This window comes from Lissotriton vulgaris, chromosome 7 (assembly GCF_964263255.1).
Source record: "Lissotriton vulgaris chromosome 7, aLisVul1.2, whole genome shotgun sequence".
NCBI classification, from domain to species: Eukaryota; Metazoa; Chordata; class Amphibia; order Caudata; family Salamandridae; genus Lissotriton; species Lissotriton vulgaris.
Window position 1 is genome coordinate 207,077,116 of NC_141695.1, and position 23,665 is coordinate 207,100,780.

Genomic DNA, 23,665 nt, shown 5'->3' on the forward strand with positions numbered 1-23,665 from the left:
TGCTGCAATGTAACCTCGGACATAGGGGATTAATGACTTTATCTCATGTTTCTGTTAACTCAATGTGTTCTTACTATATACACCTAGGACAGATATGTGGTACACATGATCCCATGTGTCAATTTACAGATGCACCCACATCTCCCCATCATTACTCAGACCCCAAGGTGTCATGGCCTTCAAGTCAATGATGTATCTTGACTCTAAAATTCGGAGTGCCTTCTCTCTATCTCCCCCTCGTTCTGACCTGGATACTTGGTCAATACAATAAAAACTGAGTAGATCCCTATTGCTCTGGTGATGTTCAGCAAAATGGCTAGCGACCGGGTAGCTTTTATCCTTATTTGCGATCGCTCGCATTTGCTCTGGGATCCTAAGTTTTGCGGCATTGATGGTATTCCCAATGTATCTTTTCTTACAAGGGCACTCAAGGCAGTAAATAGTATATTCCAAATTACAGTTGAGGAGATGTTTTATTTTTCTGTTCGGTCTATCTTCACCTGTTCTTCCTAGAAACTCTGAGACTTTTTTGCTACTTTTGCAGGCCTTGCATCTAAGGCAGGGAAAAAAACCCTTGGTATTGATTAAATTAATGGGTTGGGGTTTGGAAGAGAAGTGACTGCGGACTAAATGGTCTGATAACGATTGACAGCGCTGATAGGTTATTAAGAGCCTGTCTGTAAGATGCTTTCTCAAAACGTTATCGGTGGTCAAAATATGCCAATTCTTTTTGAAGCTATGGACCAGATCACCAGATTTGTTGTTAAAATTTGTGATCATTCTTACATGATCATCTTCTTTCAGCCTATCTTTGGCCACAAGGAGATCCCTCCTATTAATCGTTGACGCCTTTTCCAACGCTTGGTTAAACAAGTTGCTAGAGTACCCTCGGATCTTGAACCTCTTACTTGCTTCAGCTTTTGCTTGTTGGAAATCTTTCTCCGCTGAGCAATTTCTCTTAAGTCGTAAGAGTTCTCCATAAGGGATATTTTTTATAAGGCTCATAGGATGGTAGCTAGCCGCATGTAGTACGGCATTGCCCGCTGTAGGTTTCCTATTGAGTCGTGTTTGGAGGGTCTGGTTGTGTACAAAAACCTCCAATCTAAATAGCATACACTTGTAGTACTTATTGTGCTGGTAAATCTTAAGTTCCACTGGTTATTATTCAGAGCAGCGATATATGCCTCAGCCGAGGTTTGATCGCCTCGCCACACTATAAAAAGCTCATCAATGTACCTTGTCCACAATAACAAATTGTCACTCCAAGCCTCATTGGCTCCCCTCCATGCCTCGTGCTTCTCCCACGAGCCTACGAACAAGTTCGCATAGCTTAGGGAGAAGCACGAGCCCATGGAGGTCCCCCTGATTTGTTTGTACAATTGTCCTGCAAAACGAAACATATTGTTAAATAAACAAAAACGCATCATGCTCAATATCATGCTACTATGTATACGATATTTCTCTGGCTTCCTATCTAGGAACCATTAAGTAGCTTCTAGACCGTATTCATGTTCTATACATGTATATAAATTTACTACGTCCAGCGTAATTAAAAGCATGTCAGGCTCCCAAGAGAAATTATCCATCATACGGAGAAAGTCTTGTGTATCTCTCACGTATGATGGTAAGTCTTTAACGATTGGTGCAAGGAAATAATCAATAAAGCACGATGTGTTCTCTAAAAGGCTTCCAGTCGATGACACGATCGGTCGCCCTAGTGGTCTTTTTGCGTTTTTTTGGATTTTTGGGACATGGTAATAGGTAGGTAATACAGGGGCATCGCATTTCAGAAACAAAAATTCATCCATATTCAGCATGCCCTCATCTTTCCATTTTCCCAACATCAATTGGTACTCAGTTATACTTTTGGCATACTCCGCTCTCTTTATGGTCATGTCGCACTCAGTGTCTTTCAATTGTTTTAGTGCTTCCTGTTCATAATTTTCTTTGCTGATGATCACTATATTTCCTCCTTTGTCAGAGGGTTTTATCTTGATTGATTTGTCGTTTTTTAGAGACTTGATCGCCTCCCATTCCCTCCTTGAGATATTAGATGTTCTCATATCCATTTTTTCTTTGGCCATTCTCTCCAAGTCCATCAACACAGCTTCATTGAAAACGTCTTCAGCGTCATGAGCAGCAGTCAGCAGTTTTTTAAATTAATTTTTTAAGTTAATAGGTTCTCTGATTTGTGATGATGCTTCAGATACTTCGTTTGTTTGACTCGTCTGCGATCCTCCTCTTTGAATATCTTGTGTCGGGGTCAGCAGCATGTTTGCCAAAACATTAGTATCTTCCTCTATCAGTTCCTCCGTGGTGTCAACTAGACGCGTTCCCATGGCCGCGTTTGTAGGATGTAATAGGAAGATTTTCTTAAATTTCAATTTGCGTATGTATCTGAATAGATCTATTTTTATATCTACCAGGTCAAACTCGCTCGTTGGGCAGAAACTTAATCCTTTTCTAAGGACATGAATTTCAGATTCTGTCAGTATTTTTTTCTACAGATTGATCACGTTATTGTCCTCTTCTGTTGTTATCGCCTCCTGCGGCTTGATACACTCCGTGTGAGGTGTTTGTCTGTGTACCTCCTCTTACCCCTTTTACCCCGCCTCGTCCTCCTCTTTGGTTTGGCTGGGGGGGATGGTTCCTTTGCTGTGGTCGTTGGCGAGTCTCCTTTATGACCTGGTACTCATCGAAAAAAGGTTTTTCTGGCGCCTTTCCTTTTGTTGCTGGAACTGTTATCTGTTTACCATCCGATAAGTCGACCTCCGATTCTTCAGTGTCAACATTACTGGTTCCTACAGTTCCCTGAGCCAGTCTTTTTCACGTTGCATCAAACTTTTTTAGCAAAAGTCAATATTCTGCCTGTAAGATAATCTTGCTCATCCCTTTGGAATGTATTCTGTTTCCGTTTTCCGTTCGTAGTCTTTAATCTTCTTTGTCATTGCACCTCTTAGGTCGTCACTCGTTTTTGTATCTTTTTCTTTTGCGATTAATTCCTCCAGGTCTGCTATTTCTTTTATACATTTTCCCGGTCACTCCATGCGTAATTAATTAGCAACCGTACTATTCCTTTTGAAGACTCCGCTGTATAGTCCGCCCAATCTTTTGAAAGGGCGGGATCAGGATTTTCGTATGATGGAATTGTGAATATGCCGAGCCCCCTAGGGATTCTATCGCATTCAATGTACCGTTGAAGAGAGGTGGCCTCCCACCATTTTCGCACCTCTCTTTCCTGTAACTTCTCAAGTCTCTGAAACAATATTTTCAAATTACTGCTTATGGCCGGTGTTACCACAGTGTTGTCAGCTCTTGGTGGTCTCTCTATGCTAGACCTAAACATTACGTTTGCCGCTGACACTCTCTCTCCCCCGTTATGTCCTCCGTATTTGACTTTGCATCTCATAGGCGTATGTACTTACTTTGTCAATACCACACGGGGCGGTGATTACTCACTTTGCTTGGGGTTTGCAATGTTCTACGGTACCTCACGGGTCAGAGGCTGATGCTTGTAGACTGCAACACGCTCCAACTTTGTGTCGTCAGAAAAACGGCAAGCACACAGGTAATCCGATATATAGAGATGTTTTATTGCAAGCCCCCTCACCCCAGACAGACGCGTTTCGCTATCAAAGCTTCGTCAGTGTCAGTGTCAGTTTGTGTTTGTGATCGGTTGCCATTTTTAAGCCCACCGGACCTGAATTAATTCATCAACATAAAAGAAGGTTCATACATTAAAAAGGCGGTGGCCATCTTTGAATGCATATATACATACATTTGCAGTTATTCAAATGGCAAATCAATGAAAGTGCTTAAAGTGCACAATTTAAAACCCATTAAAAACAACAAACATTTACAATTTATGTACATACTTTCATTTCATTAGTCAGGTACTGATTTCTTTAGCCACTTGTTTATAAGATGTTCTTTTATTGCCTATCTATATATATCTCCAATAAGTGGATTGTATGCCACTGCTTTTCACACAAAAGAAGCACAAATTAATCACATGGAGGCTGAAACACGTCTGAGGGTGGAAGATGGCTAGAGACATCCACCAGTCACGCCTCTTTGTTGTAACCACAAGCTTGTGTGGTCTAATGATTGGTCATTACATGAGGATGGTGTGTCAGCCTCCTCTGAGATATTGTGTTTTTGAATGTAGTTGGACACAACCATTGTTGTCTGTAGAGTGCATCGCTAAAATAAGGCAGGTGTTGCAATTCAATTGAATAAAGTTTTTTTTCTCTTTGTAGTGATTATTTTTTTTTTTGATCATCGAGAGGTTTGTAGGAGATGTTAATACGTGAGATGGCAATACATTTATGGAAGATGTGTTTGTAAAAGAAAAGTTACTCTTAAGTTTGATAGGAGATAATAGCTGGAAGACAAGTAGAAAAGACAAGGCGGGGTACATAAAGAGCTGAACAGCTTACAGATTTACAGGGAGTATGCAAAAGGAAGAGCCAAACTGTGGTTCTAGAAAAGTATGATAAACAGAAAGCAGCTACTTTGTGGGAAGAAGTTTATCAGGTAGCTGAAACTGGATAATCCTGGTTGACTTGTAAGAAAATTGTGTTGAGAAATGTTGATTTGTGGGTAAGACTGCATTAACTGGTTGTAGAGATCAGAGAAACTGATTTGTTGTCATGACTTCCCTCAGTCTAACCTTGAGACATCTACTCTGGCTATCTGTAACTAAGATACTTCTGTTGCCCACTCTTCTGGCGCCACTGGGTGGACCCTACAGGGCATATACCCTGTTGTACTCTTGAAAGGATTTATCCAAGCTGTCTGTAACTGGTTCACATCTGTGGGCCACCTATTTGTTGTTCCTGGGCAGGCTATAAACAGCAGGTTTCATTTTTATTGTACATAACTATGGGTTACAGCTTGTCTGTCCTGGAAACACCCAGATAATCACGACTATCTGTACGCAATGCACGCCTATGAGAGACTGGCCTGATGCTCTGCGGGGAATATATAGACCATTTACCATGACTGGAGTGCTCCTCTGATGCTCATGGATCGGTTCAGTGGAGACCTGCTAAATAAGACACAACAGTGAAGTAGCATGTGTTCTATATTTTCACTTCTTTTCCTACCATCACACATGTATTTGCAGTGATTTAACCCAAGACAGGAGCAAATCTCTGGTCATTCACCCAGGAAACTAAAATAGTTACCATGTAGACCACCCTAAGCGAGGAGAGGCTACGGCACGTCAGCTCCTCATCAACAGAATGAAGCACATTATACATTAAAATTTAATACAGTGATATAGCAGATTGGGTGATGTGAAAACATAGCACTAAGGAAGGAAACTGATGAAAACTCTTGCTTGATTCTATTAAACAGTGAACTTGAATTAAGTATTGCTTCAGCCCAGCTGGGACTAATGACCATGTGATGAGTATAAACATTGAAACAGAGTAGCTATCAAGAATGTGTAGACTCCTAAAATGTCATTGCTTGAACAAAGGATGGAACGAATGATAGACAGTCTATATCAATACATATTTATTGTATTCATTGTACTGTATCCAGGATTTGTATGATCTTATTCATATTTATGAATTTTATAAAGGAATACACATAAAATCATTCAGGTTACCCATTTATAGAACAATATTTAAACATGTTACATTTTGAAGAGTAGATTTCCCGTTGATGCTGTAAGCGTGCTTATAGCCCACACCCGTAACTTATCATTCATACTATGCCTATTTCACAATAATTAACATAGTTGATGAAGCTTGAAGCGTTGAAGTTGCTGGTGGTATCAATAACCAATACTTGGAGTGCAGTGCAAGTTGTATTTCTTCAGGCAGGAACTGGTCCAGCTTGAAGGGGATTGTCCCTGGAGTTGGGATTAGACTAGTATGGTTATCTTCTTGAAGACATGGCTGTACATTTGCATCATCCTACATGATCAGAGTGGCCCTTCTCTAGCAAAATTCATAGTAGTCATTGCCACTTGTATTCCCCATATATCCCGTTGCCTTTTAACCACACATAAAGACTTGAAAAAATTATTCTTACTATACTATTGGTACTCTCCAAATGCACTGTTTACCGTTTTTGTAATGTTATCCCACATTATACATGCATGTATTATATCACAAACAGTCATGGTTACATTCTTGGGCACACCAGCAAGATACATATTGTACATTAACCAATATACAGTCATTATAAATATCTATGCTATCTATTTTGTTCTACGTATTCTACTTCTGTCCCAGAATTGGCCACTATAACTCTACACATGACATGGAAGCATGTTATCTTATTTCTAGAGTATTATTACTTCTACTTATCCAAACTCTCTACATTACACCCACATTTTTAGATGTTTTCATTTTGCTCCGCACTAATCTCAGTTTATTATTCTCATGTAAAACTTAGATTTATGCAGTGACCCATCACTCTATAGCCCAATATGATAACACTACTTCTATCTATCGCACAATTGTGCTTTGTAATTCTCTAAAAGATAACTTAGTTTACCTATAATACTTCCAATCTAGTACTCATCATCATACTTTTTGAAAATAGATCCCAATATATATAGCAGTTCTAGCCCTATTGTCATCATAACACTCCGTGCTCTACCTCAATTTACTAATCTATGTTCCCCAAGATTTGGCCATTGACTACATTAAAAATAATTTTACTAACCCTTCTTGTACTCTAGGTGTGGTCAATATTCACTATATCAAATTTTACTAATCCCTCTACCACATATTTTTGTATATATTATGTTAATCCTACTTCTACCCATTTAAACTAATAGTACTTCTATACACGTTTAAATTGTTATGATTATAACCATAAAACTGATAATATCTTCAGCCTTGTTCCCACCTAGGATTCCAAGTGTGTTTAACCCTTACATCCACTTAAGGAGCATAGCTCCCTGAATGGTAGCCCTCTTGCATAGTTTGGGACTTCAATTGCATCATTACCGTGAAACTAATCACAATTGCACAGATAATTACAAAGAGAAATCCAATTCCAAGAGCAAGATGGTTCATGGTTCGTGCTGTGCGAGAACTCCGCCTTGCACCGACCACATCTCCTCGGACATTGAAATCCTGAGTCTGGAAGTGGAGAAGAAAATAGTGTATTTTACATGCACAGTCATTTCAGATTTTTTGTTTTTGTTTAGATCTTTATTTTAGAAAAGCTGTATATACTTTTAAATACAGATTCTAAGTGCTGACACAATTTAACCAATACATAGTCAGAAAAAAGAAAGAACAAAGTATATAAGATTTCAATACTGAATATTATAAAAACTGATTTGACCATGGACTCTAACCATATGCACGCAGACAGAGGTGGCCGGGTTGTAGTCAATAAGCCACAAATGACATGGAACGGCAGTGGTGACTGCTGCTGGCCGACCTGAATAAAACTGGAGACAGTAAACTGGTCTAAGGCGCCCCCTGGTATCACTAAAGCCTGGAGTTGCAGAAGTATTTGGAGAAGCTACAAGGAGGAGTTATACAGCTTGAGGATCATTCTGAAGAAGCTAGTCTTCCTCAAAGTAGGCTGTCACAATAGAATGAGCACACAAGGTGACTCTGCCCCTGCTATCCACTCTTCCCAATCCAAAATTCCTCTCCTGCTGAATCCCAGAGATCAAGAAGGCACATTAAGCAAAGCACTGAGTTCCAAAGGTTTGCGAGTCAGGATTCCCCTCGTTTACACACACAATTTATTAAAAAGCAGTAGCTGGTATTCACTGAGATGAAGAAGGGGCTGTCTATCCTTCAAAAGAAGTACATGCTGTTGTTTCCAATTTTTTTCACTGAAGCTGCTTAGGAGGCTTGCGAGTGAGCAAAATTGTGGGTGGCAACCAATCATAATCCAAGTGGATCACAGTCAGGATCATGATAATCAAGCAGGATAAAGAGAAGTAGGCAAATTGGGGCACCTAGTCCAGGAGGCTGAGATTGAGGTAGCAAAGGTTGATGCTATCTGATGGAAAGTGATACTGTTCCACTCTATTAAGTGAGATGAAGCTACCGACTGCAGTTGCACAGAACATTGATTACTTCCATTACTCTAAGATCAACCATATAGGAGGTCAGCTGTGAAGATGATCCAGGAGATGTGGTGGCCTGTTCTGGTGATGCAGTGAGTATCACTGTGCACATAAAACTGGGGAAGGTGGTAAAATGTTTGATCCCCTTGGCTCTTTTCTTCTCATGTTATCAATTTTCTCACATTCTTCTTAGTTCACTTGGTTTGCTTCATTGGTCAGTGACACTTTTCAAAACATATAAGAGTGAACAGCCTCCACGCTACTTGTTATGGCAGCTTAGGAAGGGTTGAAATGTTTCTCATTCACTTTACATTGTGGTTTGTATGTCAATGTTTATTTAAGGGGAACAGTCGAAACACTGCGGTCGGAACCACAAGTGTTCTGACTCCGCAAGCTAAACCACGCTTACCTTTACCATGCATATGCCCTAACCAAGCATATGCGTGGTTAAAGCAATGCGTGGTGTAGCTTCTGGCTGCTGCGGACAGAGGCAGGAAGACCTTGCAGGAAGAGGTGAGGTAAGTGGGGCTGGGCATAGTTCTGGGCTGGGGGTAGGTCTTGGTTTATTTTGTTGGCTGGGGAGTGGGTCGGGGTTGTTTCGTGGGATCGTTTGTGGTTGTTTTGTGGGCTGGGTGTGGGTTGGAGGTAGTTTTGTGGGCTGGAGGTGGGTCAGGGTAGTTTTGTGGGCTGGGGGTGGGTCAGGTATAGTTATGTGGGCTGGGGGTCGGGTAGATTTCTGGCCTGGGGATGGGCCGGGGTTGTTTTGTGGGCTCGGGGTGAGTCGGGTTGCATTGTGGGCTGTGGTGGGTCAGGGGTAGTTTTGTGAGAGGTTGGGGGTAGTTTTGTGGGCCGTGGGGTGGGTCAAGTTATTTTTGGGGCTGGGGGTCCATCGGTGTTCGATTCCAGGGCTAGGGGTGATCTGGGGTTGTTCTGGGTGGGGGGGTGGAGGTAGTTATCAGGGCAAGGGGATTGGAGGCAATTTTCAGGGCTGGGGGGGTTCAGGCTAGTTTTCAGGTCTGGGGAGGTCAGGATAGTTTTCAGGGCTGGGGTGGGGAGGGGGCGTGTTGTGTAGTTCCCAGGAATCCCCAGGACCTGCACGTTTTGGATGGCCAATACTGATGGCTTGGTGTCCATACAGATTCCGGATACCCTCACAGGATATGTCAGCCGCTAGGCCAGCTAGCTCTACAGTGCCACTACCACCCTCCTGTATCTTACAGTGGTGTAGGTCGTTTCTGGCAACCACTGAACATGACAACCCTATTAACATAGTGAATCTCAAGGCTTGTACAATGGAGGAAAAGTGGGCCATATAGATACTGAATAAGGTAGGGCTAAGGGCCTATCCTTGGAGGGCACCACAGTTGACCACCTTGAATTCTGAGGTAAAGGGAGGTAGATAAACAGCTTGTTTTCTGCTGGATAGGAAAGATTTTATCCTGCTCCAGGCGGTGCCTACTATGCCAGGTTTGTCCAGCTGCTGCAGAAGGATGTCATGAGACCCTGTATTGAAAGGCGGCAAATAGGTCAAGTAGCATGATTTTAGATTTTTCTTCCCATGTCCAACTGGGTTTTATTAAATTCAGTCATCTATAGTATGGCTTCTTCTGTGCTAAAGCCAGCCTGAAAGTCGGACTGCGAGTGGTGCAAAATGTTATTCTCGTCTACAGATTTAGGGGCTTATTTATGAGCCCTTGTGTCACTTTTGCGCTGCTGGTGCGTCACTTTTTGTGACGCACCAGCGGCGTAAAAAATGCACCACGTTGTGTCATATTTACAAAGTGACGCATCTGTGTGTAGGTGCGTCACTTTGTAAACCCCTGAACCACATTACACCTGCACCAGGTATAATGTATGCAGGGTGGGCGTTCTGACGCAGGTAAGCCTCAAAGAAGTGACGCAGTGAAATCTATGAGATTTCACTGCGTCACTTCTAGGGCGCAAATGCGTCAATATCTTACGCCTGCCTCATGGCAGGTGTAAGACTGATGCAGGCACATTTACCATGGGACTTTCCCATGTGAAATGACCCATTCCTGGAGTTGCGACACTTTTGTGAGACACTCCAGCAATGCTTAATTTTTGCGCCTACAGATACGTCAGAAATACTGACGTATCTGTAGCTCCTTGCGACATGATGTGTCATACTGTAAATATGACGCATTCAGCATGTTGCAAGGAGGGCGCAATGGAAAGTGACGCATCACTGTTTTCATGCAGCAATGCACCCCATTTAAAAAATGAGGCCCTTATAGATTTGGCAATTGACCCAAGATTCCAGCATCTTTCCTAGCACAGAAAGTAAGGAAATCGGTCTATAACTGTTGAGGCTTAAAGGGTCCAAGTTGGTATTTTATTTAGCAATGGAAGCACCAGTGCCTTTTTCCAATTTGAGAGTACCACTGCTGATTCTAGGGAGAGATTATAAAGCATGTTAATCTAGGGATTTAAAGATTTAATCCAATGCTTCAAACCGTGCAAAGGACATATATCTAAAGGACCCCGATCTGGCTTTTTAGATGATCAATTCAATGTCGATGAGTGAGATATTATTAAAGGTGATGGCTTGGCTGGCATTGCCCCTTGAACGAGGGGGGGGGATAACATTCTTATTGTTTATAAATCTGAAGTAGATGTTACAAACCTAGTCATGGAAGAAACATGCCAAATTGTCAGCAAAGTCCTGAGAAAAAGGGGTTTCTGGTTTTGGAATTCTAAAAGGAATCAACAATTTTAAATATGGTCCATGGGTGCATTATCAGCTTCCCTAATTTGTTTTGCAAACATACAGTTTTGCAGTTTTAGGGCCATATGTAGGTAGCTTAATACAGGTCGGTAACAGCCAAAAATCGATAATTTTCCATTACCAACCGGTATTTAGCTTTTTCTAGTGTAGGTGGTTGGATTTAAGGAGTGGGTAATTTACCAAATCGGTAATTTAAGGAATCAGTAAATTACCGAATTCTTAAAATACCGAATCGGTAAATTACCGAATCCTTAAATCCTATGTAGGGAGTACTCAAGTGAGTGCATTTTTGAATTAAGGATTCGTTATTTATCACCAACTACAAGTTGGTGGTAAATATCTAATACCTTTAAAAAAGCAATGTTGTGCATTTGTGCACATGTGGCACACATAATGTCTGCCATGTGGCAGACATTATGTGTGCCACATGTGCACAAATGCACGATTCAGGGGTATTTACCAAATCAGTAATAGTGAATGGCTTTCCATTAATTCCTATGGGCCTCCAGGCCCATAGGAATGAATGGGAATTACCGAATCGGTAAATACAGAATCAGTAATACCAAATATTACTGAATCGGTAAAATTCACAGAATTTTTACCTACATACTATTTACCAATTCTTAAATACCGAATCGGTAAAATTTGGTATTTAAGAATCGGTAAATAGAGATTACCTACATATGGCCCTTAATGTTTTTTCGGAACTGTTTGCGGGCACCCTTTTCTTCGAGTGTCAAATGGCATTGCCATTAGGGGAGTCGCGCGAGCGCGTCGACCAAGATGGCCGCCACCGCCGGAGCTCCGTAAGTCTCCCGGCCCAATTAGCCGGAAAACGACAAATTTTTAGTCAGGAACTGCCAATTTATAGCGGCGCTTGTCTTTTCTCACTGTCCCCTACTTGCTGCTCTATTTCTGGGTGATTTCGTCGAGGGAAAGTACTTCTGCTCGCTCCTTCGTCCTCTCTCCTGCCTCTGCTTCGGCTTCTGCCGGCTTGCTCTGCTTGGGGGGAGGAGTGAAAATAAAGAAAGGGCCTGGCTTTGGCCTGGCCACACCCACGACCCTGTTTAGCTGCTGCACCAGTCCTTTTGCAGAACTTTTGGGGACTTTACATGCTTTTTCCCACATATTTATTAAAAATTTGGGGTGATTTTTATTTTTTGCAGTTTTTTGACGCAAAAGGTTGTTTTTTCACCTCAAGATGGAAAATAAAAATTTGCCTACTAATAAAAGGAAACAGCAGATTTCACCTCCTCCAACTAAGTCTAAGGTTATTGAATCTTCTGAACCTTCCCTTGCTCTGATTTTCGAGGAAATTCAAGCGCTGCGTCTGAATACAGACACTATTGCCACTGAAGTGAAAAATGTGCGCAAAGATATGGCTTCTATCTCCATGAAAGTGTCTGATAATACTATCAAAATTCAGGACAATAAGAATAAATTGGACGCTTTTACTCCTTTGGTGACTCAAATAGTACCAATGCATACCCAACTACTGGAATTGGAAAACCATAATAGACAATACAATCTTCGTATTTTCAATCTTCCTGAAGAGGTTGAGGGATCTGATTGTCGATTATATCTAGAGTCCTTGCTTCCTGGCCTCCTAAATATCAAATTTCCCGAAAAATTTGAAATAGATAAGGCTCACAGAATTCCCTCACACAGGAATCCTCGCAATACTAAACCCCGGCAAATGATTTTTAAGGTTCTGCGACATCATCATTTGGTCCTTATCAGGAAAGCAGCAAGAGACATTCCCTCCCTCTTAGTAAATGGCTGTAAAATCTTTATCCATCAAGATTTTGCTAAGGAAACGGTTGCTATTCGCAAGGAATTTTCCTCTTTTCGTCCACAATTGCAAAGCCTTGGTTTTAAGTATGGTCTATTTGATCCCTCTACGATGAGAATCTGGAAAGACACCTTTTCTAAATCTTTTCATCGTCCTGAAGATTTGAGACTCTTTCTGGAACAACAAGCTTCATCGTCAATGGATACTCATGATCCTGTTACTTGAAGACGTCTACTCTGATTTCTCCTGACATTTATAATTCTCTCTCTTCACGGGCTCCAACGGTTTATATGGCCATGCTTGAGGAACAGGTGTGCGTCTCTATCTTCTTATTTATGTTTCTGTTTCTTGTTTGTTCTTTTTCCCTTCCTTTGTGTTTCTCCCTTTTGTGTCCTTCCTTTTATTACTCTTTGCGTAGAGTTACTCTTTCTCTATGGCTGTTTTTCAATTCCTCTTCCTTTGAATCTTTTCCTATCCCCTTCCTTCTAACTCCTAATGGCTTATACTCATTCTATTAAACTTGTTTCACTTAATGTCAAGGGCCTGCGGCATCCAGTAAAACATACAAAAATCTTGGACTACCTGGGTGCATGCAAAGCTGACATTTGTTTTCTTCAAGAAACGCATGTTGATGATAAGATTTTACAATATATGAAGAAAAAATGGGTTGATAATATTGTTTCCCCGCCTGCGCTGGGGAAGAAAAATGGGGTTGCAATTTTCTTTGCAAAAAGATTACATTGTCAAATTCTTAGTAAGTTTAATGACACAGAAGGTAGATATATTGTAGTTAAGGTAAAAATGTATGACTCAACCTTCTATTTGCTTAATATTTATGGCCCTACGGCTGATGACCCTTTGTTCTGGTCTACTATAACTACTAAAGTTCTGAAGTTAGGACAAGTTCCTTTGATTGTTGGGGGGGATATCAATATGATTATTGATCCGTTGTTAGATAGACTTTCCTCTGCAAAATTCCGGCCTCCTAAAGTTTTTTATGCCTTTAAATCTTTCCTTCGATCCACCAAATTGGCTGATATTTGGAGAATACACTTTCCAACTGATAAATGGTTTTCCTTTTTCTCTAATTCCCATAATTCTCATTCACGGATTGATTACTTTTTGCTTTCGCCTTCTTTACTCCAATCAGCTGACAATCCTGTTGTTGGTAATATTGATATCTCGGACCATGCCTTAATTTCTTTTGTTTTAAATATTTCCTCTATGTTTACTAAACAAAATAGATGGCGTATGAACACGGATGTTGTACTTAATGACACGCATAAACCTAAACTATTACAAGCTATTCAGGACTATTTTTTATTTAACCCTGAAGGTTCAACTTCACTTGTCAATAGATGGGATGCGTTTAAGCCCTACATTAGAGGTACCACAATTTCTATTATGGCCCATGCAGACAAGCAATTTAACTCTAAAATCCACTTTTGGACAAACAAATTGCCAAATATGAGCGTTTATTTATTTCTTCTAATGACCCTCAACACAAATTTACACTACAAAAGTTTTGTTATGAATTTAATGCTCTACTTAGTACTAGAGCAGGGATTCAACTCGCAAAATCCAATGCTAAATTTCGCTTTAATACCAATAGGTCTGGGAAACTCCTTGCAAATTATTTACGAATCAAGAAGGATAAGACCCAAATAACCTCGATACGTGGTGCTAATGGCCAAGTAGCTACTTCCCATAATGATATTATCCAAGAATTTTTAACTTTTTACTCTACCTTATATAGTAAACCTGATAACTGTGATGAGTCTTTAATTGATTCCTTTTTAAATAAATGTAATTTGCCTCAAGTTTCTCCATCCGATAGATTAACTTTAGATTCCCCAATTACTTGTGATGAGATCTTACTTGCTATTAAATCACTTCCTAAGAATAAATCCCCAGGCCCGGATGGTATCCCATCTGAATTTTATAAAGAATTTAATTCTCACCTTTTACCTTATTTAAGTGCCCTTTTTTCCCATTTTGGTTCCTCTGGTACTATTTCGGGCTCCTTTACGGATGCTTTAATCATTGTTTTGCCAAAACCTGATAAGGACCCTACCCTGGTTTCTAATTATCGTCCCATTTCCCTAATAAACCAAGATTGTAAACTTTATGCTAAAATCCTTGCTACTAGATTGGCTCCTATCCTTCATTCCATCATTCATCCAGATCAATCTGGTTTCATGAAAAATAGATACTCTGCAAATAATACCAGAACGCTTTTACATGTTATTGAACAGAGCTCTCACCTTACTTCTCCTGCGGGAGTGATGGCTTTAGATGCAGAAAAAGCATTTGCCAAAATTCATTGGCAATTTTTATTTAAAACTTTATTGTCTTTTAATTTTGGTATCCAGTTTATTCGTATGATTTCTGCTTTATATTTTGCCCCTACTGCTCGTCTGTTTATTAATGGTCAAATTTCTACTCAGTTTCCACTCTTTAGAGGTACTAGGCAGGGTTGTCCCCTATCCCCACTGTTATTTTTATTAGGAATTGAGCCTTTTCTTAATTATGTCCGCTGCTGTGATACTATTCAAGGTGTTGCAATAAATGATGTCACTGTTAAAACTTTACCATATGCAGATGATGTGTTGTTGTTTATTAGCAATCCTCTCTCCTCTGTTCCCTCCCTCTTAGACATTATTACTAATTATTCTGTAGTTTCAGGTTACAAGTTAAATGTAAGTAAAACTGAATATTTTCCTTTAAATGCTTTTTGTATGCCGGATATGCTACCAAACACAAACATTCTTTGGCAAAACATTAAGCTTCAGTACTTGGGTATTCTATTTGCCTCTTCATTGCCTGCTACATTAAAATTAAATACGGATTTTATACTTGATTACATCAAAGACAAAACGTCCAAATGGTCTCCCCTTCATCTCACCTGGTGGGGGAGAATGGAAGCTATAAAAATGAATATTGCACCAAAAATCTTTTATTCTTTAGCTATGATTCCCACTCAATTTCCTCTAAAATTCTATAAAGATATTGATAAGCTCTTATCTAAATTCCTTTGGTCCAACAAAGTTCCTCGTATTGCTTACAGAAAATTAAAACTCCCCAAGTCCCAGGTAGGATTTGCCCTTCCAGACTTTTACCTTTATCATAAAGCTTTTATCTTAAAACAAAGTTCCTTGTGGTTTTCAAATTCACTTGTGGTCAAGCCTCCAATTTGGTTAGATATTGAAACCTCAATTGTACTCCCCTTTACATTACTTTCTTTGCTGTCAATGTCCTCTGCTTCTAAGGTAGTTCATCGGTCATCTATAATTAAATCTTCTAGATTAATACTTAATGGCTTAGACTCTAATTTTGAATTTCCCTTACTCTCTACAATCCACTTGTCTTTATGGCATAGTGCTCTATTTAAACTAAACAGGAACATTAATTTTTGGTCCTCATGGATTTCAAAAGGAATTTTATATCTTAAAGAAGTATTTTATAACAATGCCTTTATTCCTTTTGAACAACTACAATTACAGTTTGATATCCCGGTTTCTGATTTTTCAAAAGACCAGTCTTTATGTAACTCTATTTTAGATTCCTTTCCAGATGGTAATCCCTCTTCCACCACTAACGACCTTTTGATTTACCTTAAGGCTGTTACGTCAACCTCCAAACCTGTCTCTGTTTTCTATAAAAAAAAAAATCTACTTTCCAGGGCTCTAATGTTGGTGCAATATCATCTTTTTGGAACACTGAACTTTCCACTTCCCTATCAGATGACTCATGGTCCTCAATATGGCTCAGCAGCATCTCCGGTTGGCTTCCAGTGTCCCTTTATCAGACTAATGCTTATATTTTATTTAACGCTTTATGGTCCCCATCTCGATTAAGTCATGCTAAATTGATACCATCTGATGTTTGTTGGCACTGCAAGACAACTTCTGGATCACTTCGCCATATGTTATTTGAATGTACAATTATTATGAAATTTTGGTTGGATGTTTGGAATGTCATTTTGAAAATTTTGCCTGTACATGATGATATTTCTTATGCTATGTTAATATGCAAATCGGTTGCCCTCTCCCATCCTCTTAATGATTCAGAGACAAAGCTATTTAATTTTTTAATAACAGCTGCTTTAAAATCCATTACTTTTTGTTGGAAAGACGCTTCTTCTCTTTCAGTTCATGCTTGGTGGTCTTGGATTACCTTTACAAGAAGAGGAGCTCAGCTGTCTCTTAAAGGCGTTACTCACAATTCACAGTCATTTCAATCTTTTTGGTCACCTATTGATTCGTATGTTTTGAAATGACATGATTAGTATGCTTTTATGTCTCTTGATGATCAATTTTTCTTTATTGCCATCTTTGTTATACTCAACCAATGGGTAACTCTATATGTTCTGATTTTATGATTCTAGGATATGCTCATTCCCCCATTCTCCCTTCCTTTTTTCCCCTTTCCCTTCCTTTTCATTTTTGAATTATTGCATTTCATACTTCTCAATTACTCATTTACGCATGTATAAATTATTCTTTCTGTATTGTACTTGTTTATTCTTTTGTTGCATAAAACCTCAATAAAACATTTTGAACTTAAATGGCATTGCCATTTCCGCTCTAGTTTATTACATTTCAGTTTTTCAGCTTTTTCTGAGAACTGTCCTTTTACTACAGTACCTATTCAAGGGCACTATTATAGCAAGATTATCTTTGAGATTTGAATCAAATGCTGAGAATGCTGAATAGATCTCTACCAACTGATCTACCTTGACTTGAGAATAAGCCATGTTTAAACCTACATCATAAATAGAGTGCCAAGGGTGATAGCACTTTGTCCTTTTTTGCTTTGGAGACCTGTTGCAATGGGCATTTTAAATAGAAAAGGAACTAAGTGATGGTTTGTCCAAGCTAGAGGTACAGAGGTCTTTACTTCAAGTGTAGGCAAGTTGGAAAATATAACATCTAAAGTGTGACCTTTATTGTGTGCAGAACCACTCATCTTTTAAATTAGTTTAAAATCGGACATAACTTTAGTCAGCCTTTTGGCAGATGTGCATGATGCAACATTAAGATTGCAATCACCAAGTACCATAAGATTGCCATCTCTTAGGAAAAAGAGGCATAATAGCATTTTACTTAAAAGGGAATCAGGCTGAGGGGGCGATAAACAATGTCTCCAGAGAGAGAGAATTTTCCCAAGATCTTAAAAGTAAAGGTAAAGACCTCCACCTTTTCGAGTAGCTCAAAAGGCTGGCAGGAGCAGCAGACATTAGAGTGGTGAATAATTGCCATACCTCCTCCGGCTGTGCCCACTCTGTCTAAGGGGCCGATTATGATCTCGCTAGGAAAGCCCTCCGTACGACTCTGATCTGGAGGGCATCCGTGCGATTTGTGCTAATGGAGTCTGAATGAGTGAGTATGATGCATCCATATGCTAACGGACTCGGTTCTCTCGGATTCCCATTGAACTGTATGGGAGCCTGTATACTAGATGCGTACACAGGCTCCCATACCAAAAAGGGGTGGGTGTGGAAAAGCGTACACCCTGTGGTGGGCACTGCATGGTGCCCGCCACACTCTGCATGAAGGGGAGCCTGCAATGGCCCCCCTGAAGTACGATTCCGACAGACGTTTTGTCTCACTGAGACCAAGTCGATGCGGCTGTACGAATTGTACTCACTCGGTCGGAATACGGTTGCATTCCATGGCACGTTTCGGCTACAAACAAGTCGTACCGACAGGATCGGGGTTGTAAACGATGCATTCGACGCGTACGCGATCTTCGCATCGTACTTGGTCGTTCGGACCTGTATATGATTTAGTCAGAAAAAAGGGCTGAGAATCGGATCCGGGACAGCTAAATCTGATTCGGAGGCCTTCCTGACAACATCGTAATCGGGACCTAAGTGTGGGATAGATTAGTCATGTGCAGTTATGGATTCAAGTTCGGGTCCTGAATTGTTTCTCAGCCATGTTATCCCAGGTGCTATTCTATAGAATATTTCAAATTTCTCTTTTGTGTTTGGGGAGCAATCTAATATTTATTAAGCAAGTTTTCATAAACACTTATATTTATAATCACATATTAGTTTTTCGAGCCATAGGTGGACTGGAAACACTGTTTCAGTTTCTATGTAACAGGGACTCAGATGTACCTGAAGGGAGGTATCTAAGTGTTTCAAGTGAGTGTCAGAGTTTATCTGGGATTTCTTGTAAGGAGAGTTCTTGTTTGGGGCAAGCTGAAAGTCACATTTGGGACAAGAAAACAAGCTCTTGTTCTCACAGGAGAGTTATTAATTACATTTAGGAGGTTAGAGAGATTCCCTACTGAAAGACACTCTCGATGTCTCTGGGGAAAAACGGGCAGCGTGACTGGGCACGTTCCGATGCGGACGGGCGCAGACGACCTTAACTTTGGCACGTCTGCTGCACATCTACGCTTGCATCCTCTTTATAGGCATTGAATAGGTTTGGTTGGTGCCCCGCCCTCTCTCAAAACAAATAGAGCGGGAGGCAATGTTAGGGTGAAATGAATGAGTGGCACTAATAAGCTGGCTATGAGATAGTAGCAAACACAATGAGGTGATGGACGCAGTACTGAAACTTTTCAGACACTTAACCTCAGTCACAGATCTTGGTTGAATCCATAAGCATTCTTTAGCTCAATTCGCCACCTCAGTCCAGACCCAGCTATATGTAAATCAGTCTTGACCCTGTGCCTCATGGGAGCAGTCCAGCCTGAACTGCCAAGCCAGGTCTTCCCTGAACCTGAAACAAGCACCCTGGGACTGCTTTCTGGGTAACACCCTTCATTAGCCAGACTAGCTTGAATCCAGCAGCAAAGTGAGCAAAGGACCCACTTCTGGGCATACCCTGCCAACTTAGGGCGAAAAAAGCAAACACAAGGAGATGATGGACAGAGCGCTGAAACTTTTCAGACACTCACCCCCAGTCACAGATCTGGGTTGACTCCATCATCATTCTTTAGCTCACTTCATAATCTCAGTTCAGACCCAGCTATATGCAAAACAGTCTTGACCCTGTGCTTCATGGGAACATTTTCAGATAGCTGTATAAACCCTCAAATTTGAGGGTAGGCCAGAGACTTTTCCAGTGCTTTAGGGACTCTGTCCGATTTCTTGCTTATTTTGCGGATCATTGGGATTGAATATATTATTGATTTTGCCCATAATTCTATATTGTTCTTTTACTGAGTGCCTTCATGGCAATGACTTTATGAACCTGCACTCTGCAATTCCTGTATTTGTGCCCTTTTAATTTTTGCAATAAATGTATCTACATTGTATACTGATGCCCTCGTACTCACTTATTTAGTCAGTCCTTACTTAATTGACTGTATATTTGATATTCTGTATTGTACCGTATCTTGGAACACATTGGCTTATGAAATTGGGGTTTAACATCGTCCCTGATCCAGCTACCCGTGGGCGTATGATTGAGGTGTCTTTTTGGTGTGTACAATTTTAGAGGTTCCCTCACCCACAAGCTCATGGCTTTGACACCCCTCATGCTGCACATATTTCTCAAATCCAGTTACTTCTGTTTGTAGTTTGTGCTCCATGTGACTTGCGAAAATCCCCTCTTGCTCACTACAAGCAATGCAGTCTGGAAATACCCAAGTGAAGCACTGGTTTGATGCGGCATAATAATGCTTCTCCTGAATGCAAACAGTCATTGATAAGCTCTTGGAATTTCTTTCTGCATAGATTATGGTACTAATGCAACATTGACCATATAATATTTGGTTTAGCTCATCTGTACATAACTTGAATGAGAGGTCTGTAAGTTTGGTGATGTATTTTTAATATTTCTGCACAATCATAATAAACTATTGCTGTCAGAAAAATATTGACAGAAAAGTATTGACATATTTTACAGCTAGCATTTGAGTATTCTATTTGGAATGCTGTTGAGGATAGTTTTAAGGAAAAAACTGGTTCCACTGAAGGTGTGTGTATAGAATGGGAAGCATTTATGGATCACTTATTTTAATTTCTTTTGTTTTGCAAATTAACATATACTCCACCTTTAACCACCAATGGGAAGCATCTAAAGTTCTAGTTAATGGCATACACATCACAGCTATTCAAGGTGTAAGAGGATTGATAGTGAGAGAATGGGATCAGTTCTATGTTAGAAAATCGAGTGCTAAAATATCATGCTACAAAAATTATGCAGACAGAACACGGACAACCAAAACATTATTAAGTATATATAGGTGTGTGGAAATTTACTATTTTTAATTCAACATCTATGTAACTCGAAGCTGGCTGTATCACCAAGATGCACGTATGTGAAATTAGTGGTAGGGTTGTAAGAAAGAAGATCATGCTGTTTTTATCGACATACCAGACTCCATATGGAGAAGAAGACGAATTTAGCGTACCTCCCATTCCATCAGGGTACCTGTTCCATCATAAGGTACTCTTACTTCCCAATTCAAGATCGTGGATTCTATTCAAACCTCTCTGTCTAATGCATAATTCCCAACAAGTTCCTTTGCTGCATCAATTTACTCGGTTTAAACCTAGTCTCTGTTTGAGGTGTAAAGATTCCTTTTGTAAGAAACAGGGTTATTATTTGCAAAGGATGTGAGTGCTTCACAAGTAATACAGCTGCAATTGTCTTTTTTACTGTTAACCAAGGTTCTCTCGAATTCCCATTGAACTGTATGGGAGCCTGTATACTGGACGCGTACACAGGCTCCCATACCAAAAAGGGGTGGATGTGGAAAAGCGTACACCCTGTGGTGGGCACTCCATGGTGACCGCCACACTCTGCATGCTTTGATCCGGGTGACCCATTGGGCAAACCCTGTGACAGATTCGGAGGGCCCCGGGAGAAGGGGAGCCTGCTATGGCCCCCCGAAGTATGATTCCGACAGACGTTTTGTCTCACTGAGACCAAGTCGATGCGGCTGTACGAATTGTACTCACTCGGTCGGAATACGGTTCCATTCCATGGCACGTTTGGGCTCTAAACAAGTTGTACGGACAGGATCGGGGTTGTAAACGATGTGGTCGACGCGTACGCGATCTTCGCATCGTACTTGGTCGTTCGGACCTGTAATTGATTTGGTCAGAAAAAAGGGCTGTGAATCGGATCGGGACAGCAAAATCTGATTCGAAGGCCTTCCTGACAACATCGTAATCGGGCCCTAAGTGTGGAATAGATTAGTCATGTGCAGTTATGGATTCAAGTTCGGGTCCTGAATTGTTTCTCAGCCATGTTTCAGTAGGGAAAATAAGATCCCAGGTGCTATTCTATAGAATATTCCAAATTTCTCTTTTGTGTTTGAGGAGCAATCTAATATTTATTAAGCAAGTTTTCATAATCACTTATATTTATAATCACATATTGGTTTTTCGAGCCATAGGTGGACTGGAAACACTCTTTCAGTTTCTATGTAACAGGGACTCAGATGTACCTGAAGGGAGGTATCTAAGTGTTTCAAGTGAGTGTCAGAGTTTATCTGGGATTTCTTGTAAGGAGAGTTCTTGTTTGGGGCAAGCTGAAAGTCACATTTGGGACAAGAAAACAAGCTCTTGTTCTCACAGGAGAGTTATTGATTACATTTAGGAGGTTAGAGAGATTCCCTACTGAAAGACACTATCCTTGATGTCTCTGGGGAAAAACGGGCAGCGTGACTGGTCAAGTTCCGATGCGGACGGGCGCAGACGACCTTGACTTTGGCACGTCTGCTGCGCATCTACGCTTGCATCCTCTTTATAGGCATTGAATAGGCTTGGTTGGTGCCCCGCCCTATCTCAAAACAAATAGAGCGGGAGGCAATGTTAGGGTGAAATGAATGAGTGGCACTAATTAGCTGGCTATTAGATAGTCGCAAACACAATGAGGTGATGGAGGCAGTGCTGAAACTTTTCAGACACTTAACCTCAGTCACAGATCTGGGTTGAATCCATCATTATTCTTGAGCTCACTTCACCACCTCAGTTCAGATCCAGTTATATGCAAATCTGTCTTGTCCCTGTGCCTGATGGGAACAGTCCAACCCGAACTGCCAAGTCAGGTCTTCACTGATCCAGAAACAAGCATCCTGGGATTGGTTTCTGGGTAACACCCTTCATCAGCCAGGCTAGCTTGAATCCAGTGGCAAAGTGAGCAAGGGCCCAACGTCTGAGCATACCCTGCCAACTTAGGTTGGTCAAAGCAAACACAAGGAGATGATGGACAGAGCACTGAAACTTTTCAGACACTCACCCCCAGTCACAGATCTTGGTTGAATCCATAAGCATTCTTTAGCTCACTTCGCCACCTCAGTCCAGACCCAGCTATATGTAAATTAGTCTTGACCCTGTGCCTCATGGGACCAGTCCAGCCTGAACTGCCAAGCCAGGTCTTCCCTGAACCTGAAACAAGCACCCTGGTACTGCTTTCTGGGTAACACCCTTCATTAGCCAGACTAGCTTGAATCCAGCAGCAAAGTGAGCAAAGGACCCACTTCTGGGCATACCCTGCCAACTTAGGGCGAACAAAGCAAACACAAGGAGATGATGGACAGAGCGCTGAAACTTTTCAGTCACTCACCCCCAGTCACAGATCTGGGTTGAATCCATCATCATTCTTTAGCTCACTTCATAATCTCAGTTCAGACCCAGCTATATGCAAAACAGTCTTGACCCTGTGCTTCATGGGAACATTTTCAGATAGCTGTATAAACCCTCAAATTTGAGGGTAGGCCAGAGACTTTACCAATGCTTTTAGGGAGTCTGTCCGATTTCTTACTTATTTTGCGGATCATTGGGATTGGAAATATTTTTGATTTTGCCCATAATTCCATATTGTCCTTTTACTGAGTGCCTTCATGGCAATGACTTTATGAACCTGCACTCTGCAATTCCTGTATTTGTGCCCTTTTAATTTTTGCAATAAATGCATCTACATTGTATACTGATGCCCTCATACTCACTTATTTAGTCAGTCCTTACTTAATTGACTGTATATTTGATATTCTGTATTGTACCGTATCTTGGAACACATTGGCTTATGAAATTATGGTTTAACATCGTCCCTGATCCAGCTACCCGTGGGCGTATGATTGAGGTGTCATTTTGGTGTGT

At 40.7% G+C, this 23,665-nt stretch overlaps 1 protein-coding gene across 1 annotated transcript in view; it reads right to left on the reverse strand.

The window, feature by feature from the left end:
* Positions 1 to 5,506: 5,506 nt before the first annotated feature.
* The window catches only part of LOC147701208 (trafficking regulator of GLUT4 1-like), a 36,857-nt gene continuing 18,698 nt past the window's right edge, over positions 5,507 to 23,665 (reverse strand). The window contains exon 2 of the mRNA XM_086929963.1: positions 5,507 to 7,106. Within this exon, the coding sequence (XP_086786089.1) occupies positions 6,906 to 7,106 (201 nt within the window). The 3' untranslated portion in view covers positions 5,507 to 6,905. The remainder of the gene's footprint in view (positions 7,107 to 23,665) is intronic.